The sequence below is a fragment of the Ochotona princeps genome, chromosome 1 (genome assembly GCF_030435755.1).
Source record: "Ochotona princeps isolate mOchPri1 chromosome 1, mOchPri1.hap1, whole genome shotgun sequence".
NCBI lineage: Eukaryota > Metazoa > Chordata > Mammalia > Lagomorpha > Ochotonidae > Ochotona > Ochotona princeps.
In genome coordinates this window covers 117,968,241-117,989,504 of record NC_080832.1, presented here as the reverse complement: position 1 = coordinate 117,989,504, position 21,264 = coordinate 117,968,241, and the positions used below count along the sequence as shown (strand labels likewise).

General features: G+C 37.1%; 2 protein-coding genes and 1 pseudogene across 2 annotated transcripts; 1 reads left to right on the top strand and 2 right to left on the bottom strand.

Moving 5' to 3' along the window:
* Window positions 1–5,717: 5,717 nt before the first annotated feature.
* LOC118758399 (U6 spliceosomal RNA) lies at window positions 5,718–5,795 on the bottom strand (annotated as a pseudogene).
* Window positions 5,796–9,728: 3,933 nt separating this feature from the next.
* On the bottom strand, window positions 9,729–10,730 carry LOC101528360 (putative olfactory receptor 2B3). Its single transcript, XM_004598379.2, has one exon. The coding sequence runs from the start codon at window positions 10,701–10,703 to the stop codon at window positions 9,729–9,731; it is 975 nt and encodes a 324-aa protein (XP_004598436.2). The 5' UTR covers window positions 10,704–10,730.
* An 8,280-nt stretch (window positions 10,731–19,010) lies between these two features.
* LOC101522681 (olfactory receptor 2H2-like) lies at window positions 19,011–19,952 on the top strand. The gene has a single exon (XM_012930682.2). It carries the CDS (start codon window positions 19,011–19,013, stop codon window positions 19,950–19,952), a length of 942 nt encoding a protein of 313 aa, XP_012786136.2.
* The last annotated feature ends 1,312 nt before the right edge of the window (window positions 19,953–21,264 follow it).

The window sequence follows — 21,264 nt, the reverse complement described above, 5'->3', positions numbered from 1 at the left end:
GAGGACTCCCAGCAGATATGACCCAAAGTGATCTTCACCCAGACATATGGTGCTCAAGTTCCACTCCAACGAAGACAAAGAAAGAATCCTGAGACAAGTACGAAGCAGAGAAAAGATCACATACCGGGGAAAACCAATCAGGATCACGGCTGACTTTTCTGAAGAGACCTTACAAGCAAGAAGAGAATGGACAAAGATCTTCCAAATCCTGAATCAGAACAACTGTCAACCAAGACTATTGTACCCAGCAAAGATCTCATTCGTATTTGAGAACGAAATCAAATACTTCCACAGCAAAGAGAAATTAGAAGAATATGCCAGCACAAAACCAGCTCTACAAAATCTCCTTAGAAATGCACTAATTCCAGAAAAAAAGGAGGTGAATCATAAGCAAAGATGGCAAACAGGAAGGTCTCCCCACTAAAGTCCACACAAGGAAGGGCAATAACACAGATATCAACACCCACAAAAACAAGTATGGCAGGGCAAAATCACAACCTCTCAATTTTAACTCTCAACACAAATGGCCTGAACTCACCAATCAAAAGGCATAGATTAACAGAATGGATTATCAAACAGCACCCAACTATCTGTTGCCTACAAGAGACACATCTAACCAGAAGAGATTCAAAGAAGCTGAAAGTGAAAGGTTGGAAACAGATATTTCATGCCAATGGACAAGAAAAAAAGGCTGGGGTAGCTGTCTTAATTTCAGATGATGTGGACTTCAATCTGACACACATCAAAAAGGACAGGGAAGGACATTATATATTGGTGAAGGGACTGATCCATCAGGAAGTAATTACCATTGTGAACATATATGCACCAAATTCAAACGCACCTAGCTACGTGAAGCAATTACTCACGGACTTAAGGGGAGACATAGATATGCACACAATAATAGTGGGTGATCTTAACACCCCACTAACAACAATAGACAGATCAACAAAACAAAAACTCAACAAAGAAACAACAGAACTCATACAAACAATAGAACAACTGGACTTGGTTGACATTTATAGAATTTTTTACCCTAAGGCCACAGATTATACATTTTTTTCAGCAGTGCATGGCACCTTCTCCAGGATCGACCACATGATAGGACACAAAGCAAACCTAAATAACTTCCAAAAGATAGGAATCATACCATGTACCCTCTCAGACCACCACGGAATGAAGCTGGAAATCAGCAATTCAAAATGCCCCAGGAAATACAGAAACTCTTGGAGGCTGAACAATATGCTACTAAACGAACAATGGATCAGAGAAGAAATTAAAGATGAGATCAAAAAATTTATGGAAACCAATGAAAACTCTGACACAACATTCCAAAATTTGTGGGACACTGCCAAAGCAGTGCTACGGGGTAAACTCATCGCAATTGGAGCTCATGTCAAGGCCCAAGAGAGGCGCCAAATACAGGAACTAAACACACACCTCCAGGAACTGGAAAAACAACAGCAGAAGAGCCCCCCACACAATAGGAAACAAGAAATCATCAAAACAAGGGAGGAAATCAACCAGATAGAAATAAAAAAAACCATACACAAAATCAATGAATCAAAAAGCTGGTTTTTTGAGAAGATAAACAAGATAGACACTCCACTGGCCCGACTGACAAAGAAAAAACAAGAGAAGGCAAGAATTAACAGCATCAAAGATGAAAAAGGCAACATAACAACAGACACCGCATCCATTAAGGCCATAATCAGAAATTACTACAAAGCACTGTACTCCAACAAATCAGAAGATCACCAAGAAATGGAAAAGTTCTTAGACTTCTACCACTTGCCAAAACTTAGCCCAGAGGCAACAAACGACCTGAACAAACCCATAACTGAAGTAGAGATTGAATCAGTGATTAAAGACCTCCCAACAAGGAAAAGCCCAGGCCCAGACGGCTTCACTCCAGAATTCTACAAAACATTCCGAACAGAGCTGACCCCAATCCTCTACAAACTCTTCAAAACAATAGAAAAAGAGGCAACCCTTCCAAACTCATTCTATGAAGCCAACATTACCTTAATCCCAAAACCAGACAGAGAACTAACAGAGAAGGAAAACTACAGACCTATCTCTTTGATGAACATTGATGCTAAGATTCTCAACAAAATCCTAGCCAACAGAATTCAAAAACACATCAGACAGATCATTCATCCAGATCAAGTAGGATTCATCCCTGGAATGCAGGGATGGTTCAACATTCGAAAATCTATAAATGTGATACACCACATCCAAAAACTGAAAAACAAGAATCACATGATAGTATCAATAGATGCGGAAAAAGCTTTCGACAAAATCCAACATCACTTCCTACTAAAAAACCTAACCAAGGTAGGCATAGATGGAAAAATCCACAACATAATTAAAGCAATATATGAAAAACCCAACGCCAGCATCATACTGAATGGAGAAAAGCTGGAACCCTTCCCACTGAGATCTGGAACAAGACAGGGATGTCCACTTTCTCCACTACTATTCAACATAGTCCTAGAGGTACTCGCTGAGGCCATAAGACAAGAAAAAGAAATCAAAGGAATCCAAATGGGAAACGAAGAAGTCAAGCTCTCACTATACGCAGATGATATGATTCTTTATGTAGAAGAGCCAAGAGACTCAATACAGAGACTGCTAGAACTTGTACGAGAGTTTGGTAGAGTGGCAGGGTACAAAATTAATGAACAAAAATCAACAGCCATAGTGTATGCGAACAGCCCCAAGATGGAAAAAGACTTAACCAGCAAGATACCATTCAAAATAACAGAGAAAAGTATGAAATATCTGGGAATAAATCTAACCAAAAATGTAGAAGACTTATTTGAAGAAAACTACAATCTGCTTAAAAAAGAAATTGAACAAGACCTCAAAAGATGGAGTAATATCCCATGCTCCTGGATAGGTAAAATCAATATCATTAAAATGTCTATACTGCCAAAAGCAATATATACATTCAACGCAATCCCAATCAAATTGCCCAAAACATTCTTCACAGATCTGGAAACAATGATCCAAAGGTTCATCTGGAAGCACAAAAAACCACGGATAGCTAGAACTATCCTGAAGAACAGGAAGTTAGCAGGGGGAATCACAGTTCCGGACCTCTGGACATACTATAGGGCAGTGGTTATCAAAACAGCGTGGTACTGGCACAAAGATAGAGAGGAAGATCAATGGAGCAGAATAGAAACACCAGAAGGAAACCCACACAGATACAGCCAAATAATCTTTGACAAAAAGACAAACGACAATCCAGGCAAATGGGAAGGTCTGTTCAGTAAATGCTGCTGGGACAACTGGTTGATAGCCTGCAGAAACAAAAAAATAGATCCACATCTCTCACCATACACTAAGATCAGATCTAAATGGATAACAGATCTAAACCTACATCCAGAAACCTTCAAACTTTTGGAAGAAAATGTTGGAAACACACTGGAACACTTAGGGGTAGGCCCTCACTTCCTAAAAAAGACTCCAGATGCAGTAGAAATCAAGACCAAAATAAACAATTGGGACCTCATCAAACTAAGAAGCTTCTGTACAGCTAGAGAAACAATCAACAAAGTAAAAAGGCAACCCACAGAATGGGAGATCTTCGCACACGACATAGGTGATAGAGGGCTAATATCCAGAATATACAAAGAGCTACAAAACAACCAAAATGTCAAAACAAACAACCCACTCAAGAAATGGGCACGGGAAATGGGCAGACACTTCACAAAGGAACAAACCCAAATGGCAAATAAACATATGAAAAAATGCTCAAGTTCCCTGGCAATAAGGGAAATCCAAATTAAAACATCAATGAGGTACCACCTAACGCCAGTAAGACTGGCCCACATGAATAAAAGCACCAACGACACTTGTTGGCGAGGTTGCGGGGAAAAGGGAACCCTACTCCACTGCTGGTGGGGCTGCAGGCTGGTACAGCCTCTATGGAAATCAGTATGGAGAATATTCAAACAACTCAAATTCAACATACCGTATGATCCAGCAATAGCACTCCTAGGAATATATCCAGAACACTTGTTCTATGAGAAACCAACATGTACTCCTATGTTCATAGCAGCACAATCAGTAATTGCAAAAACATGGAAACAACCAAAATGCCCATCAGCAGAGGATTGGATAAGAAAGCTATGGTTCATCTACTCCATGGAATACTACTCAGCTATTAAAAAAACCAAAATGCAGTTCTTTGTGGCCAAATGGGCCAAACTGGAAACCATAATGCTAAGGGAAATGAGCCAATCCCAAAAGGTTAAATACCACATGTTTGCCTTAATTTAAGATGATATGATGTTATGTATAACATGTTATGTTTTGAATGTTATATGTTGTGTATAAACTAAAATTGAAGTATAGGTGAGGTGGTCACAGAAGGTGGCTGGGAACCCGCATTTACTTTTAACATATTGGTTACTCATTACTATGTCAATTAATTCCATAATGATGTAAATTTTTGCTGATGGTATGTTGGAGCTTTCAATTGACTGGGATGATACTCTGCTGGCTCTGTCATCAGACCAGAGAGGGTATACCTAAGAAGCCGTTGAACTTGACGGGACAATAAGATGCTGGACTCTATGTTTGGTATACGCTTGCAATGGGGAAATCTCAACTGAACTTGAGCTGTGGTTATGCAATAAGGTGGAGGAATCCACCATGGTGGGAGGGTTTGGGGAGGGGTGGGGAGAACCCAAGTATCTATGTAACTGTGTCACATAATACAATGTAATTACTGAAGTTAAATAATAAATAATTAAAAAAAAATATCATGTGATCCATCCATTGTGTTGCTTAGCATATGTTCAAGAAAAACCCTAAAACCCAGTTTTGGGGACACCTACAAACCCAGATATGTTGCAACACAATGCACAATAGTAAAGGTATCAAATCAAACAAGGTTTCATCTACATATGAATGAATAATAACGATGGCACACACAAATAATAATTATTAGCCAGTCACAAAACAAAAATCCCATCCTCTGTAATAAAATGAATGGAGCTAAAGAGGCATTTTTTTGGGGTTGGCATGGTGACTTAGCAGGCTAATTCTCAGCAGGAAGAGCCGACATCCCACACAGGTGCTAGTTCATATCTGAGTGTTCCACTTTTGATCTAGCTCCCTGCTTATGCCCTGAGAAGGTTGAAGAGCATGGCTCAAGTTCTTTGGCTATTGCACCAACACTGAATGCCTGGAAGAAACTCTTGGCTCCTGGCTGTGGATTGGTTCAGTATCGTCACTGTGGGCATTTGGGAATGATCCAGCAAATGAAGATTTATTTCGGTTTCTACTTCTTTCTGTAAATCTGCTTTTCAAATAAAATAAATACATCTTTTTAAAAAGAGGCTTTTGTTACTTAAAATAACCCAGATACAGAAAGGCAAGTATTACATTTTCTCCCTCATAATAAAATCAAATGTATCAATCTGAATATAGGTTAAGATTATAGGACAGATGGAAGAGGGGGGAAAAAAGAGTTAGGTTGGATAACAAGTACCACACACTGTTAGAGAGAAGGACTAAGTCTTAGCATTGGACAACAGAATGTGATGACTATAGTTCTCAATAGCCTATTGTCTATTTTATGAAAAAACCAGAAGGGAGAAACTTGAATGCTTCAATGTTTAAAAAAATAGGTAAATGAAAATGCTATGTATCTGATTTTATCAATATATGCTGTATATGTACATGCACATGTGTGTATTGAAATATTGAGTAGGGGCCATGCTAATCTTCTCTGTATCGTTCCAATTTTAGTGTATGTGCTGCCGAAGTATTGAGTAGAACACAACCCATAGATATGTGCAACACTCACGTTAATTAAAATATTATTTTAGTGAATAAGACCATAATTATAATTGTTTAAATTCAGATTTAAAAAAAAACTCATTTGAAAGAGTTATAGAGAGAGGGAGAGACACTTCTTCCATTCACAGATGGCCACAACAGCCAGGGATGGGACAGGCAAAAGCCAGAGCCTGGAACTCTATATGGGTCTCCCACATGGGTGACAGGGGCCTAAGTCTTGGGACATGTTCAACTGCTTTCTTCAGACCATTAGCAGGAAGCTGGATTGGAAGTGGAATAGCTGGGATATGAACTGGTGCCCAGATAGGATGCTGATGATGTAGGTTGTAGCTTTAATTGCTACAACCACAATACTGGCCCCATTTTTATACTTTTATAAGTCTGTAAAAATATTTTTAATATCAAAGTTTTCAAAAGAGAGCATTATGACTCACAGTGAGCAGGTATTAAGATTTTGGATATGCCTGAAACAATTTAATATTTTCTATATATTCAGCAAAATATGATAATATTGTGCATAATTGTATACACAAGATAGAATTGCTTTCTTTGTGTTTAGCATCTTGAATTTCTTATCCTTTTATGGAAAACAATTTTTTAAAAAGTGTATAATGTCTCTATACTTTTTGTAAAAAGATTTATTTTATTTAAAAGTCAGAAAGAGAGAAAGGGAGAGAGCTTCCATTTGCTGCTTAGCTCTCAAAATGGTTACCTAAACTGCTGCTGGCCGGCTTGATGCCCGGAGCTCTGTCTAGGTCCCCCATATGAGGGGCAGGGATTCAAACACTCAGTCCATCTTCTGCTGCTTTCCTAGTTGCATCAGCAGGCAGCTGGATCAAAAGTGAGGTAGTTGGAACTCAAACTGGTGCTGGAACAAAATACAACCCTGCCAAGTGGCGGCTTAAATCACTATGCCACAATGCCAGCCCCCAAAGTCTTTCTTTCCCATTTATATAAAGTGCCACGTTTAGGAAGTATGAAAAAACTATATATAATATATATAAGTTGTATTATATTTTATTTTGAATTCCATATTGCTGTTAATTCTATATTCCATATGCATTTTTTCTTTGTAACTGGATAAAGTTGGAACTTTTCAGTAAGCATCTCTGAGTCCATATATACTTGATATTTAATCGTGGTAAATTACTTACACTTTCTGAAAGGTTTTGTATGTAACTTTCTCTTTTATCTAAAATGTTGGTACATGTGTATACTTCAATTACTAACTGTGAACAAAAACTATGTTAATTCAATTTAAAGACCATTTCCTTCAGGAGTTAGAACATATCTTCAGTAAAGGAAAGACGAAAACAGAGCGTGGTTGGATCGGTGGAGCAGAGATCGCAGAGGATCTGAAGGCACTAAAAGGTAGTGGACACAGCTAAGTGACACAGTAGGTGAGGTGCTGGCCAGAGTTTTAGCCTGCTACCCAAGTTGATGGAAACACAAGTCAGGTGGTGGAGGGATGTCTGGAAAAGTATGATATAGCCTACCGCTGAATCATGGGGTCACTCAGACTTGTATTTGCCAGAAAACAGAGCGGTTGTGCTCCTGCAGGAGTGGAATGTACACCTGAATCCCCTTTGTCACTGTGAGTGGCTAAATCAGAGTGGCTAGAAGGTGCTGTTTTAGGTAGAGGCCAGACTCCAGTGGTAACTAGGGGATCGAATAAATAAATGAATATATAGCTGGGGAAAACATCTGTTGGAGTGTGGAGCATGCGCTGGATTTAGCGAGACTGCACACCAGGTTCTCTATGTGACGTCCGCATATTCTGATGCAAGGCGTGTATTTCCAATGCATTTCCTGCTTCTAAGTAGGAAAACATGATCAATTTAACATCGCATAGGTTCTACCCAATGAATAAAAAAATAAACAAGCGAATAAAAAAAAATCCACGTTACTCACTGAACTAACAGCTTGCAGCTTCAAGAAGTCTGTATCCCACATTAAGTTAGAGTTTAGGTCAGAGAATGAGTAGGAATGGATTAAAAAAGGGAAGAGACAAGTCTGCAAACCAAACTAAGACGTAAGGAATGAAATTTGAACTCGTGAGAGCTACCTGCAACCTCATGATTTTAGCAGCACAACTCAAAATAGCTAAGCCATGAAACCAACCCAGATGCCCACCAACAGATAAAACAAACTATGGTACATTTACACCATAGACAACTACTTAGCTATAAAGCACAATGAAATCTTACTGCTTGCAGCAAAATGGTCCCAGCCTGAGCTCATCATGCTTTGTCAAATAAGCCAGTTCTGAATGGGCAAATAACATATGTTCTCTCTGATATGTGACATCTAATACTCAAAATGCAACATAAATATTATATATTAAATATTTAATGTACAAGGGATAGTAATATACTGGGACATAATGGACATACACAACATGCATCTTAAATTATAATTTATGGTAGGATTTCTCACTGATACTTATATTATTTATATTATGATACTATGTTTTATATCTTTTCCTATACTTGCCATGTATTGACACACTTCAATGTATAAGAAAGCTAAGCTTGGGATCCTGTGCAGTGGCTCAATGGCACCTCACCTTAAAGTACTAGGATCCCATTTGGGTACTGGTTTGTGTCCCAGCTGCTCCACATTCCATCCAGCTCCCTGCTTATGGCCTGGGAAAGCAGTAAAGGGTGACCCAAATTCTTGGCACCTGTATCAGTATGGGAAACCTACAAGAAGCCATTGTGGACATTTGGGGAGTGGACCAGTGACTGGAGGATTTTTCTTTGTCTCTTTCTCATTGTAAGTCTGATTTGCTTTTCCAATAAAAAGAAAAAAAAAACCACGAAACTGAGTGATTATGATATGTGATAAATTGTGAGATGGGATTATAGGAAGGGAGAGAGAGGGGAGGTATAAACCCTTATATATATAAATCTGTCATATGGAGAAAATACGAAATTAATAAAAAGATTAAAAAAAGAGAATAGGGTGGGAAGAATAGTAATGTTCTTAAAATTGCGTATGTGAAATACATGAAATTTGTTCCCTGTATATAAATAAAACTAAGAGGATATTTCAAGCTTCTACTATGATATACATACACACATAATGAGTTTAAAGTTGCTTACGTTTGAGTCAAACAATGTGCTTAGAACAGTTCTGGAAGGGTACACATTTTGGATTTTTTTAAATGACATAATGGTGCAAAGTCACTAAGGACTTGTGTTCTGATGGACAAAATTTTTGTATATCAGTTATTTAATTATGAAGATATGAAAAATCATTAGCAGATGACAGAAGATTTTAGATCAAAATATTCAAGGCAAAACACCCAACCCTCCAGGACATCTCTGACACCAACAGGGGGAAATTATTGTAACTTGGACTCACAACACAGATTGATTTGAGGGATTTCTGGGAAACAAGAATTTTTAAATTAACATAGAAATATGTTTTATGGTCAGAGTATTGGTTCCTGAACAGAGAAAATTTTCAACCTGTTGCTAGAGTTCAATGACATCACAAAGCCTGGAAAATAGAAAAAACTATTTCAAATGTTATTTTCACCTTCAAAGATAAGGAAAGAGTGAAATTACACTCATAATAGAATATTTATTTCATTTTTTGAAAAGATTTTTATTTTACTCAAAAGTCAGAATTACAGAGAAAGTGAGAGAGGGATCTCCCATCTGCTGGCTCACTTCCCAAATGCCTGAAATGGCCTGTGTTGGGCTGGTCTGAACCCAGAATCCAGGATCCTCCTCCACATTTCTCCCGTGGGTGCATGACCCAAAGACTTGAGCCATTCTCTGCTGCTTTCCTAGATCGTAACCAGAGAGCTAGACTGAAATTGAAACAGCTGGGAGTAGAACTGGCATACATATGGAAAGCAGGTGGAAGATCAGTGTGCTATATCATTGATCTTGCCCCTGGACTATTTATTTCTTATGGAAAAGGACTCTTGACATCACCCTCTTGAAGGCCTCCTTCATGTCTCTATTTCGGAGACTGTAGATGAGGGGGTTCAACATGGGTGTGATGATTCCATAGAAGAGGGAAACCATCTTCCCCCAGTCTTTCGAGGTGGATGAAGGTGGTTGCAGATACATATAAATGCCTGTTCCAAAAAAGAGAGACACCACAATCATGTGTGATCCACATGTCCCAAAAGCTTTCCGCCGCCCTTCTGCTGATTTGATTTTCAATACTGCTCGAGCTATGAAGCTGTAGGAGATGAGGATTAATGTTACTGGGATGAGCAGAATTAATACACTAAAGAAAAAGAGCTCAGCCTCAATAGGTTTCGTGTCAGCACATGACAACTTGAGAAGGGCAGGGACCTCACAGAAGAAGTGGTCCACTTCCCGATGACCACAGCGTGGCCTGTAAAGGGTCAAGCAAGATTGCAACACGGAGTTGCTGAAGCCGGTGAACCAGGAGAAGGCTGCCATCCTCAGGCACAACCTTGGATTCATGATGACTACGTAGTGGAGGGGTCTGCAAATTGCCACAAATCTGTCAAAAGACATAACAGCGAGGAGGAGACATTCAGTAGCTCCCAGGGCCAAGAAAATGATGAGCTGGGTCACACAACCACCATAGCTGATGGTCTTTTTGTTGCGGCAAATATTTACCAACATCTGAGGGACTGTACTTGTTGTATAGCAGAGATCTAAGATGGAGAGATTAGTGAGAAAGAAATACATGGGTGTGTGAAGTTTGGGATCCAGAATGCACACCATCATGATGGACACATTGCCAAAGATGGTGAACGAATAGGATATTACCAAGACCACAAGAAGAGGCATTTGCAGCCAGGGTCTGTCTGAAAAGCCAAGCAGTATAAATTCTTTTGAAGAGCTCTCATTTGTCCAGGTCATGATGACTGTCTTATTTTTCACTCCTAAAAACATGGAATAAAAATAAAGTCAATATATATTGAATACTTTTACTGGAATTCAGCTAAAGTTAAACTAATAGAATGTATAGATCAACACAAAATGCAATTGATAGACAATATATTGGAGCATCTTTGAAATATAATATGGCTTTCTGACAGTTAAAATGTAGCTCTTATTTTATCAGTAGTAGTATGTGAAGTACTTCACATGGCATGAAATTTAAATGATACATAATGCATAGAGATGATATACATTCAGTTCATTTTGCTTCCTCTTCTTATCTCTTAACCTACTTTAATAGAAATTCTGGTAATAAACATTATTTTAAATCCAATTGTTTTAAACTTAAGCTCTGCATGCTAAGTTATATAGAGGTTATAAGAGCTCTTATCTAAATCTGCATGGATTTAAAGAAATTCTTATTGGCACCATGATTTAATTTTGTGAGCACCCTTTTTATCTTAAATGTCATGCAACACTCACTCCTACAGAGCTTTCTTGGGTATTAGATGGTATAATTCAGTGTGATAAAATAGTGCTTGCCAGCAGTACATGGCATAACCACAGATGTCCTCTCATTATGTCCAGTTACCTTGTTGAGAGAAATAAAACTGACAATCTAATTATTTCTTGACTTACATCTCAGAAACAGCTCAGCCTGAAATTTTTAATTATTGCCAACCAGGTATAATTTGCATTTTTATTGATACTGTTAGTTAGCGAGAAAAAAAAATCATACTTTTACTAAGGTCAAGATTCAAACTCTGAATTGTAAAACCCTTTAAATCTTTAAAAATCTTTTATGACATATTTCCTTTTCTACCAAGTATGTCCATATCATGTAAAGAATGTCTACTTGTTGCACGTTGAGAAGGCTTACCAGTGTTGTGAGTTACAGGCATAAATTACAGCATATGTCTAAACAGACATAAGTTTTTAAAATGAACAAGATTGGTACATTTAACTATACAACAAAATACCTTTTCCTGAGGGAGCAACACTTGACATACGATGTATAACTTGATGGTGAAAAGTCTGCCTAAGAATAATTTAACTCCTTCCATCTGTTTTTAAATGGTTTCAGTTATGCATTATTCCTTGATAAAGAGCAATGATACACCTTAGACTGAAAAATTCAAATTGAGTGTTGAGTGTTCACATAACCTTAGCTATTTTGTACTATTATATATGCAGATTAATGAGAAGATGGAAAATACACAATATTAATGGCAAATTTTTATATCTTGAATATAATTACCACATAAGAATGACAAAAATCCATGCATAATAAAAAGGAGCAACAAACTAAAAAATTTGGGTCACTATAAAATGTAAACAGTGAAAACAGAGAAGGTTTTTAATTTTTTATTATTAAAGAAACATATATCAAAACAACCAGGGTATTTTACACTGTCTCTCCATTGGTTGTTTTGAAAAGAAGTCACCTTCAGAAATTGGCTGATAAGAACTGCCTTTCTGGAACTAGACTTTTTTTAAATTTCTGAGGTGTGTGTAGCTGGTCAATTTAATGAACATTCTGATAGTCTCCAAGTTGATAGAGTTGTTGTGAGGGTCAGACAAGACATAGTGTGAATTCTGTACATGAAACATAGGATTTAATGAAGTTGATACAGCTATCATTAATGATGTGATTAATATTAATCATTAGTAATCATCATTCGTAGTTACCCTGTATTTCAACATGAGAAAAAGGCACCCAATTGACCGCTGATAGTGTTTATTATGATGTTTATCATGTCATAATATAAAATTATTATAGGTATGTTTAACTTCTTTCCCAGTATAATGTCAAGAATATTATTTTCCAGTAAATTGAAGTCGATAGTTTGTAGTAAAGATTTGGAGGACATGTGAAATAATGCTGTTAAAACTGCTTTTTTCCCATTTTTTCACATTTTCTACATGCAGAGAACAAGATATTCTGTGGCACTGGTACCAGTTCCCATGCCAATTCCTCTTATACATTATCAGAAAAGTTGAATTGTCCCTTAACAAAAACATGTGTATCTGCTTTCATTACATCTCTTTCCTATGATGTCTACAGAATTTAAAAAAAAAAACACCCTAAGCACCAGTGATCACTTTCTCCTTGCGAAAGCAAATTCTGCAGTTTTTAAAATAGACATGAATGAATGTTCATTTACATGCACTAAAGAAAAGCTTAATGCTGAAAATACCTGGTACTTATTTTGAGGTTTCCAGAATACAAAATTGGTCACTCTCCTCACTTAATATGTTGCGACCGAGACCTGGACATGTGAGACAATCTTGAGGGATCATTCACACTTACAGAAATGTGATTTTGTGTCACAGATACAACTCACCTTTCCCCTAAGTGTCACAGATCTCCATGCTCTACTTTGTGCTGTGTTTCAAAGAAGTCTGGCCCCAAGATAGATAAGCAAGTTCTACATGTTGTTTGAGCCCTTGTGATGTTCTTCTTCAGTTATCTTCTTCACACCAATCAGAAATGAAATGATCATTTACTCTGTACTATATAAGAACATGTGATATGAGAAGTTGTCATGACGAGCCCTAAGTGTGTCTCAGACACTGTCCTCAGTAAGCAGGACGTTTTCATGGACTCTGACTTTCCTCACTAGGTTTCTAATAGAGCTCTACAATGACAAGTTGACTTTGGAGAAATCTATAACATTGGCAGTTTGCACCATTAGAAGAATGTACTTTTAAGTAAAATCAACAACATTTACTAAGGGTCTGCTATTCACACAGTACTGTGTCCTGTATAGCCCCAGGGACTGCAAGTCCCACAAGTTTAATTGGTCACTGTGTCCAGAGAGGCAAAAATAAGTAAATAAATAAAAATAATTCCCTACTGCACTGATAGCATTGCTGTGTAGGAAGTTCACAAACTGCAAACCAAGTATGAAAATTAGGCTAAAAAAACAGACTATGAAAAGAAAATTTGGAGTTATGTAATTGTGATCTTGAAAATTAAAAGGTAAATTCTACATAGTGTCTAGAATTTCAGGTGGCACTCAATCACCTAATTTGTGTGGAAAGAGAAATAGTGTCAAGTTAAAATATATTATGAATTATGGGGAGTGATAAATGGCTTGTGATGATTTTCAGACATATCAAACAGGCGAATGATGAAAAGTAATACGGAACGGATGCAAGAGGTGGGTATAGGGACTGCTACATCTTTGTATCCCTGGTAACTCCAATATGATAGATCCCACCCCAAAAGATTGAATAATCAGCTCAAAATGTGACTTAACTATCCCATAAATTTCATCATTTTTCTTCATACTCCTACCCATGATGTAGTTGCAATGGACATTTGAGTGAAGTAACATTGGTGATAGGAATGCAAAAAATATGCAGATTATATATTCTGTCAAATACATATTCTGTCATCAGCAAGAGACCAGTGTGGTGTCCCCAATAAAAGTATTCTCCGTTTAGGTGTCAACCTTTTCACCCTAGATACAGCAATGATCTTATCTTTCATTTTTACTTTAAACATACATAAATTATACATATTTATTCAATGCTATATGGTGTTTCAGTATGTGATTACATTATGTGATTTCCATAGATCTCCTCCAACACTTACCATTTCAATGGGTGAAAGCATTTAGACCTCAGAACTTCTTGCCTCCATCCAGTTGTAACTTATGACCTGTTGATGTTCCTTACCTTAGCCATCTCTCTCTCTGCCTCCCTTCCTAGTCTCTGTTTACCAGCATTGTACTTTCAACTTCTATAAGGTCACCTCTGTTTTAGAATACACATAGGATGAGACCGTCTGATACTATTTCTGTGTTTGGCTTAATTCACGTGACATAATGACCTCCAGTTCAATTCACATAGTTTCAAATCGCAATATTTACTCTACTGAGTGTATTTCATGTGTACATCTAGATGGACACTTAGGTCATTTAATGCCTTAGATATTGTGAATAGTTTTGCTGTAAACGTGGGAGTATAGATGGCTGCTCATCAGATAGATTTCATTTCTCTTGAATTCACACCTGATAGTGAAATCATGCATTTATATGGTAATCTTGTTTTCAAGGTTTTGGAAAGCCTCCATACTCTTTCCCACAATGACTACATTGATTCATACTCTCAACAACAATATGTTAGTGTTTTTGTTGTTAGCATCATTCAACCTTTGTCTTCTTAAAAACAAGTTAGGAATGAGATGCTGTATCACTGCAGTTTTGATTTTCACTTACTTGTTTAGCCGTGATGGTGAGAAGTTTTTCATGTACCTAAAACCATCTGTATGTCTTGTTTTGAGAACTGTTTATATTTATTGCTTTTTTTAAAAAAGATTTATTTATTTTTATTACAAAGTCAGATATACAGAGAGGAAGAGAGACAGAGAGGAAGATCTTCCGTCCGATGATTCACTCCCCAAGTGAGCGCAATGGCCAGTGCTGTGCTGATCTGAAGCCGGGAACCTGGAACCTCTTCTGGGTCTCCCACGCGGGCGCAGGGTCCCAAAGCTTTGGGCTGTCCTCAACTGCTTTCCCAGACCACAAGCAGGGAGCTGGATGGGAAGTGGAGCTGCCAGGATTAGAACTGGCGCCCATATGGGATCCCGGGGCATTCAAGGTGAGGACTTTAGCCACTAGGCCACACCGCCAGGCCCTATTGCTTGTTTTAATTGAGTTATTTGTCTTGCACCATTAGTATGTTTGAGTTCTTTTGTGTTCTGGTTAATAATCTCTTGTCTGACTTTGCATGTAGAGAGTGAAGCAGTGGATTGGAGTTAACTTCTGTGTGTGTGTGTGTGTGTGTGTGTTGTTGTTGGTGTTGTTGTGTGTGTCTCAATTAGAACAAGCAAAATAAATTTATGCCTTTAACAAATCAATTGTGTGACAAAGGTTGTATAAATACTTAATGATGGAGATTCTACAACTAATACAACAGCTGTAACTGGAGCAAACATTGGTTAAATCTCCCATAGATTTCATTTGTTGATTCTTCATGTTTTTGCACATGTAGGCTACTATGCCTTTGGCTCTCATCTGATGTATTTCAGAGGCTGAACTAATTCACACATTTTCTTTAGAATATACTAGATTGCTTTTCATCTTAGCCAATGAATAGATAGTTTGAGTTTCTTTGTGAGTCCACTTAATCAGGTTTCAATAAAAGAGTTTTGCAGATAGGGCATCTATATACTTAATGATCTTTAGGGACCAGGGAAATTAATATGTGGTACATTTCTAAACCCATTAGACCATTTGCTAGACTAAGGTCAGGATTCTATATATCTCTATCCTGAAAATCTTATTCTGACTACAGGCCATAATTACATCTTTTATGCTGCCAAGCAGAGACTGGGTTAAGGAATTAGATCAAAATTACTCATTTGGGAAATTGTGTTCAGGAAGAATGTGTAAAGAAACAGTAACAATGACACATGTAAGGCATACATAGCATATGTTTAGCCATGTTCTGTGTACTGTGAGCTAAATACCCTCAGGACATCCTAAAAAGCACCAGAATGGTTTCATCTAAAGGAGGGGTAGCTGGACAGTGATTCACTAGCTGATTTATTCCACTGTTTGAGGGTTCCCCAGGGTTATTAAATGTCTTGCTCTTCTGGGCAACACTTGCTTATGTGCCAAATGGGCTCCCATGGTGTCACATAAGGCTTTGGAGCAGAGTGGGAAGCTGTACACGTTGCATTTGAAGTTGGTCACTGTCAGTGTGTGTGAGATGAATCTAAGCTCTGTCCATGGTGGTTTTGCTGCAGTTAGACCTGGAAAAAGATGAGCTACACTACCACGAGAGGCATCTACTTCAGAAGAGATGGAATTGCTAGCACCCACACATGAAACCAAAGAAGTCAGCTTTTCAACATGAATTCTCCAGGTAGGGTTCTGAGAAGAAGAGAAGGTAGGCTGAAAGAAAATCAGGACAACTGATACTTGTAGCAAGAAGGAATCTGAAGAAAAGAAGAAATGAAGAGACCTCTTCCATGTTGTATAATAACAATCAGTTATGCTAATATTCTGTCCCTTCACCAAGTATTTTTTACAGATAGCTGATCCAAAGAAAAAGTCTCTTTTAACCTGATTAATAATGAAAAAGAGACTAAAAGAGATTAAATGTGTGTATATTTATCTGGATATATAATTATACATTGTTATACATTGTGTATAATATATTTGTATATTTGTAGTTATATATATTTATATGGATATACATATATTTAGACAAGTAGGCACTACTGTAAAAGTAGGAAAAGAGAAATTTTAATTAGTGAAATTTAAATTAGAAAAAGTACCAAACTACTCAATTGTGTTAATATCACAAGTCAAATTTACAGCCACAGTGTGAATATTCTCTAACTGAAAAAAATCTACAAAAATAAATTCATAATGACAGAAAGACTAGAAACAGTGAAAATATATAAATTTTACTAAACATATGAAATAACAAAGAAAACATTAAAACAAAAATATGCTATACTTTTAACCATGAGAAATCAGTGAAACCCAAGGCCCTAATAGTACAAAATGTGTGTCCTTGGAGGTTTCCTGTAGTTTAATAATCTTTAAACATGGAAGCCATTTATTTAGAGTTCTTCAAATAGATATTTTTTATTTTGTGCATAGCGTTAGATGTTTAGCTATATAAGAAATAGCATCAGACTCTACCATCATTTTTCCTAGAATCATGGCTTGAGCAGTCTACTTGGCATATTATGAGAGTTTCGAGGATTTTGAATGTTCTCATCTTGAGGTCAAGTTTCTGTACCCTCCAGGAGTGCTTTGCATCACTCTTTATGGACTCTTTATGACGATGTTAATATATAAAATGTACTAGTCCATGACAGCAGGATATTGCTAAGTAGGACATCAAAAATCCTTAAAACTGAAAAATGTAAAATGCCAATGTGAATAATCAATAATACTATTTGTTAGATTGAAGAGAGCATTAAATATAGATTTTCTGCTCCACAATATACCCATAATTCAGGAAAGTAAAGAAACTAGGTGCAAAAACATTTCAAGTTATTTTGCTGAAAAAGTAATATAGAGGTACAATACAACTTCTTCCTAAACATTATGTTCTTTAATACTGTCTTCAAATGTTTGTGTGTATGTTTTGGTGTTTTTGCACCTGGAATAATCTACTGACCAGTGTTATGAGGATCATAAATATATCAAATGTACATCAAATGATTACGATGTTCCAGGATTTTTTTTAGTATTTTCTTTGTTTTCATATTGAGCTCTTCCAACAAGTTTAGGAAGAGCCTATGACTTTCCTCATCTTCCAAAATACAAAATTTAAGGGAAATATCAAGAAAAAAACAAAACTATTATTTTTTTCTAACATTATACAATATAAAAGTGATTGAAAAAAATTTAAACCTAGAATTTGATAGAGAAAGAAAAAGGGAAAAGATAAAGAGATAGAAAGGATGAAAAAAAAGAAGATAGGTAAATTGAGACACAAAGACAGAAACAAGACCAAAAGAGGGAAAATAGTATTCACCAGTGCTGGTATATAGCTATACATATTTACATCTATGTAACAAGTATAGTGAATATATAATCTTTAAGAATAATAGAGCCCGGTACGATAGCATAGTGGTTAAAGCCCTCACCTTGAATGCACTGGGATCCCATATGGGCACCGGTTTGTATCACGGCAGCCCCGCTTCCCATCCAGCTCCCTGCTTGTGGCCTGGGAATGCAGTAAAGGATGACCCAAAGTTTTGGGACCCTGCACCCGCATGGAAGACCTGGAAGAAGCTCCTGGCTCCTGGCTACTGGCTGCTGGCTTCTGGCTCCTGGCTCCTGGCTCCGGATTGGCTCAGCTCCAGCCATTGCGGCTCACTTGGGGAGTGAATTATCGGATGGAAGATCTTCCTCTCTGTCTGTCCTCCTCTCTGTATATCTGTCTTTCCAATAAAAATACATAAATAAATAATTAAATCTTAAAAAAAGAATAATTAACACTTCTAACACTTGTCATAGGGACTTTTGTGAGTGGTACTTTAAATATATTACAAATCCAGCATTAAAAAAAACAGTAGTTTGATGTTTCAGAATCATATGCAAAATATTTGAAATATATAACAATGAAAAAGGGGAGAATTAATTATGAATGTGAAAGAATAAGGCACTAATTCTCGCCTTTCTTTTTCCCCCAAAGTTACTGCAGGTGAAAATTTTGATCTTCAATAGGAAAAACTCAAAGAAGTTATTAGGCACTTTTTCCTGTGTCTCCAGTGGAACCATCACAGATTTTTGAATAACCATTTCTAAACTGTTCCTCAAAAAGTCAATTTTCCAAGAAATAATGAACATAATTTGCAACGATAGTCACAGTGATTTCACCCTCCTGGGATTCTCTGACAAGCCATATTTGGAGAAAATACTTTTTGGGGTTGTTCTGATCTTTTATTGCTTAACTCTTACAGGAAATGTGGTCATAATTCTTGTGTCCATGAAAGATCCAAAACTCCACGTCCCTATGTATTTCTTTCTTTCCAATCTTTCGTTACTAGATCTCTGTTTTACCAGCAGCTGTGTTCCACAAATGTTGGTAAATTTCTGGGGTCCAGAGAAAACTATCACGTACACTGGCTGTGCCATTCAACTCTATGTCTTCTTATGGCTTGGAGCCACGGAATGCGTCCTTCTTGTCATCATGGCTGTGGACCGCTATGTAGCAGTGTGTCGCCCACTGCAGTATACCACCATCATGCACCCAAGAGTTTGTCTGCAGCTGGCCCTCCTGGCGTGGGGGACTGGCTTGGTTCAGTCTCTGATCCAGTCTCCTGCTACACTCCAGTTGCCTTTCTGCTCCCACCACATGGTTGATGACATTGTGTGTGAAGTCCCAGCACTTATTCAGCTCTCCAGTACAGACACGACCTACAATGAACTCCAGATGTCCATAGCTAGCATTTTTCTGCTGGTGGTGCCCCTGATCATTATCCTGTCCTCTTATGCTGCTATCACTAAGGCTGTGCTGAGGATAAAGTCAGCTTCAGGGCAGAAGAAAGCATTTGGCACTTGCACTTCTCACCTTCTTGTGGTTTCTCTTTTCTATGGCACTGTCACAGGTGTCTACCTCCAACCCAAGAATCGTTACGCTCATGAACGAGGCAAGTTTCTCACCCTTTTCTACACTGTAGTGACCCCAATGCTTAACCCTCTTATATACACTCTGAGGAACAAGGAGGTAAAGAGGGCACTGATAAGGTTAAGGGGAAGGATTTGGGATGTTTCAGAATAAATGAGAAGGTTGAAATATGGTTGCTTGTTGCTTAACAACAGAGAACCACTCCATCACAAAAATCCAACGTTTGTCCTCTATCCTTAAAGTAGCAGACAAAGGGATGTATTTTGCTTAAGCTATGATTCAACTTAGAAATTCGTCAGTTATTTATTAAAACTTAATAAATTTATTGTATTAGTTATTTATCAAATCTAATAAATTTAGTAAATTCATTTAATAAAAGTTTTATTGTATGATATTTTATTAAAATAAATTTATTTTATTATTCATTTATTAAATCAAATAAATTTATTAAATATACTAGAAATTCATCAATTATTTTTTAAATGCTTAATTTCTTCCTAGTGCTGATTAGACATGTTTTATAGAAATTAACACACTTAATAGTCATCTGAAAAATGACACTACAGTCAATGTGAGGAGAAGACAATATTTGGGGAATAAAATGGCATGTCTTATGTCTTGCCATTTATTTAGAGCTCTCAGCAAAAAGCCCAGTCCCAGAAACTTATATAAATTATGAGACAGAAGTTACTTAGGAAACTCACTTGGTTTTTTTTTGTTATAATTTGGTGGATTTTGCTCCTGAGTTGCCTCAGTATCCCTACCTTCATATGGTCAGTGGTGGAGTGTAGTACATACTATCACTATCTAACGCAAAGGTTTTTGCCAAGCACAGATCCACACCCACTACGCCCTGGTGTTGCTATTCTAAGTGCTTCTCATTTTAAGTTTCTTGATTTGAGCCTTGATACTATGAGCACTTACTTATAGAAGCAAGCTTCAATTTTTTTTTTCATCCTGAAACCCCACTCTGCAGTTTATGAGATTAATTTGTGTTTGTCTTGTAACTGTTTATTAATTGTTAGGCACCTGTTTTGTTCTAGATGACAGGGATATAACAGTGAACAAAAACAGACAAAACCATCAACATCATGGGATTTATGTTCAAAAAAACTGAGATAGTAACCAAAATAATTTTTACTATTTTCTTAGAAAAGCTTGCTCCTCAATCCATTTGAACATATCATGCACCAAAGATCTAAATATTGATGCCTTCCAGCTATTTTTCGCAAATGTTCACTTCTTAGCTGAAACCATGACTGTATTTTTTTTAACATTTATTTAATTTTTCCTTCCCTTTCTCCTGTCCTTCCTTCTGTCCTTCCTTCCTTCCATCCTTCCTTCCATCTTTCCTCCCTTTTTTCTTACTTTCTGTCTTTCTAATCTTAAATTTTTATTTGAAAAAAATTAAACTGGGCATTAAACATCACAACTACTAAAAGGCATAGCAAAATTTCTCATCTTA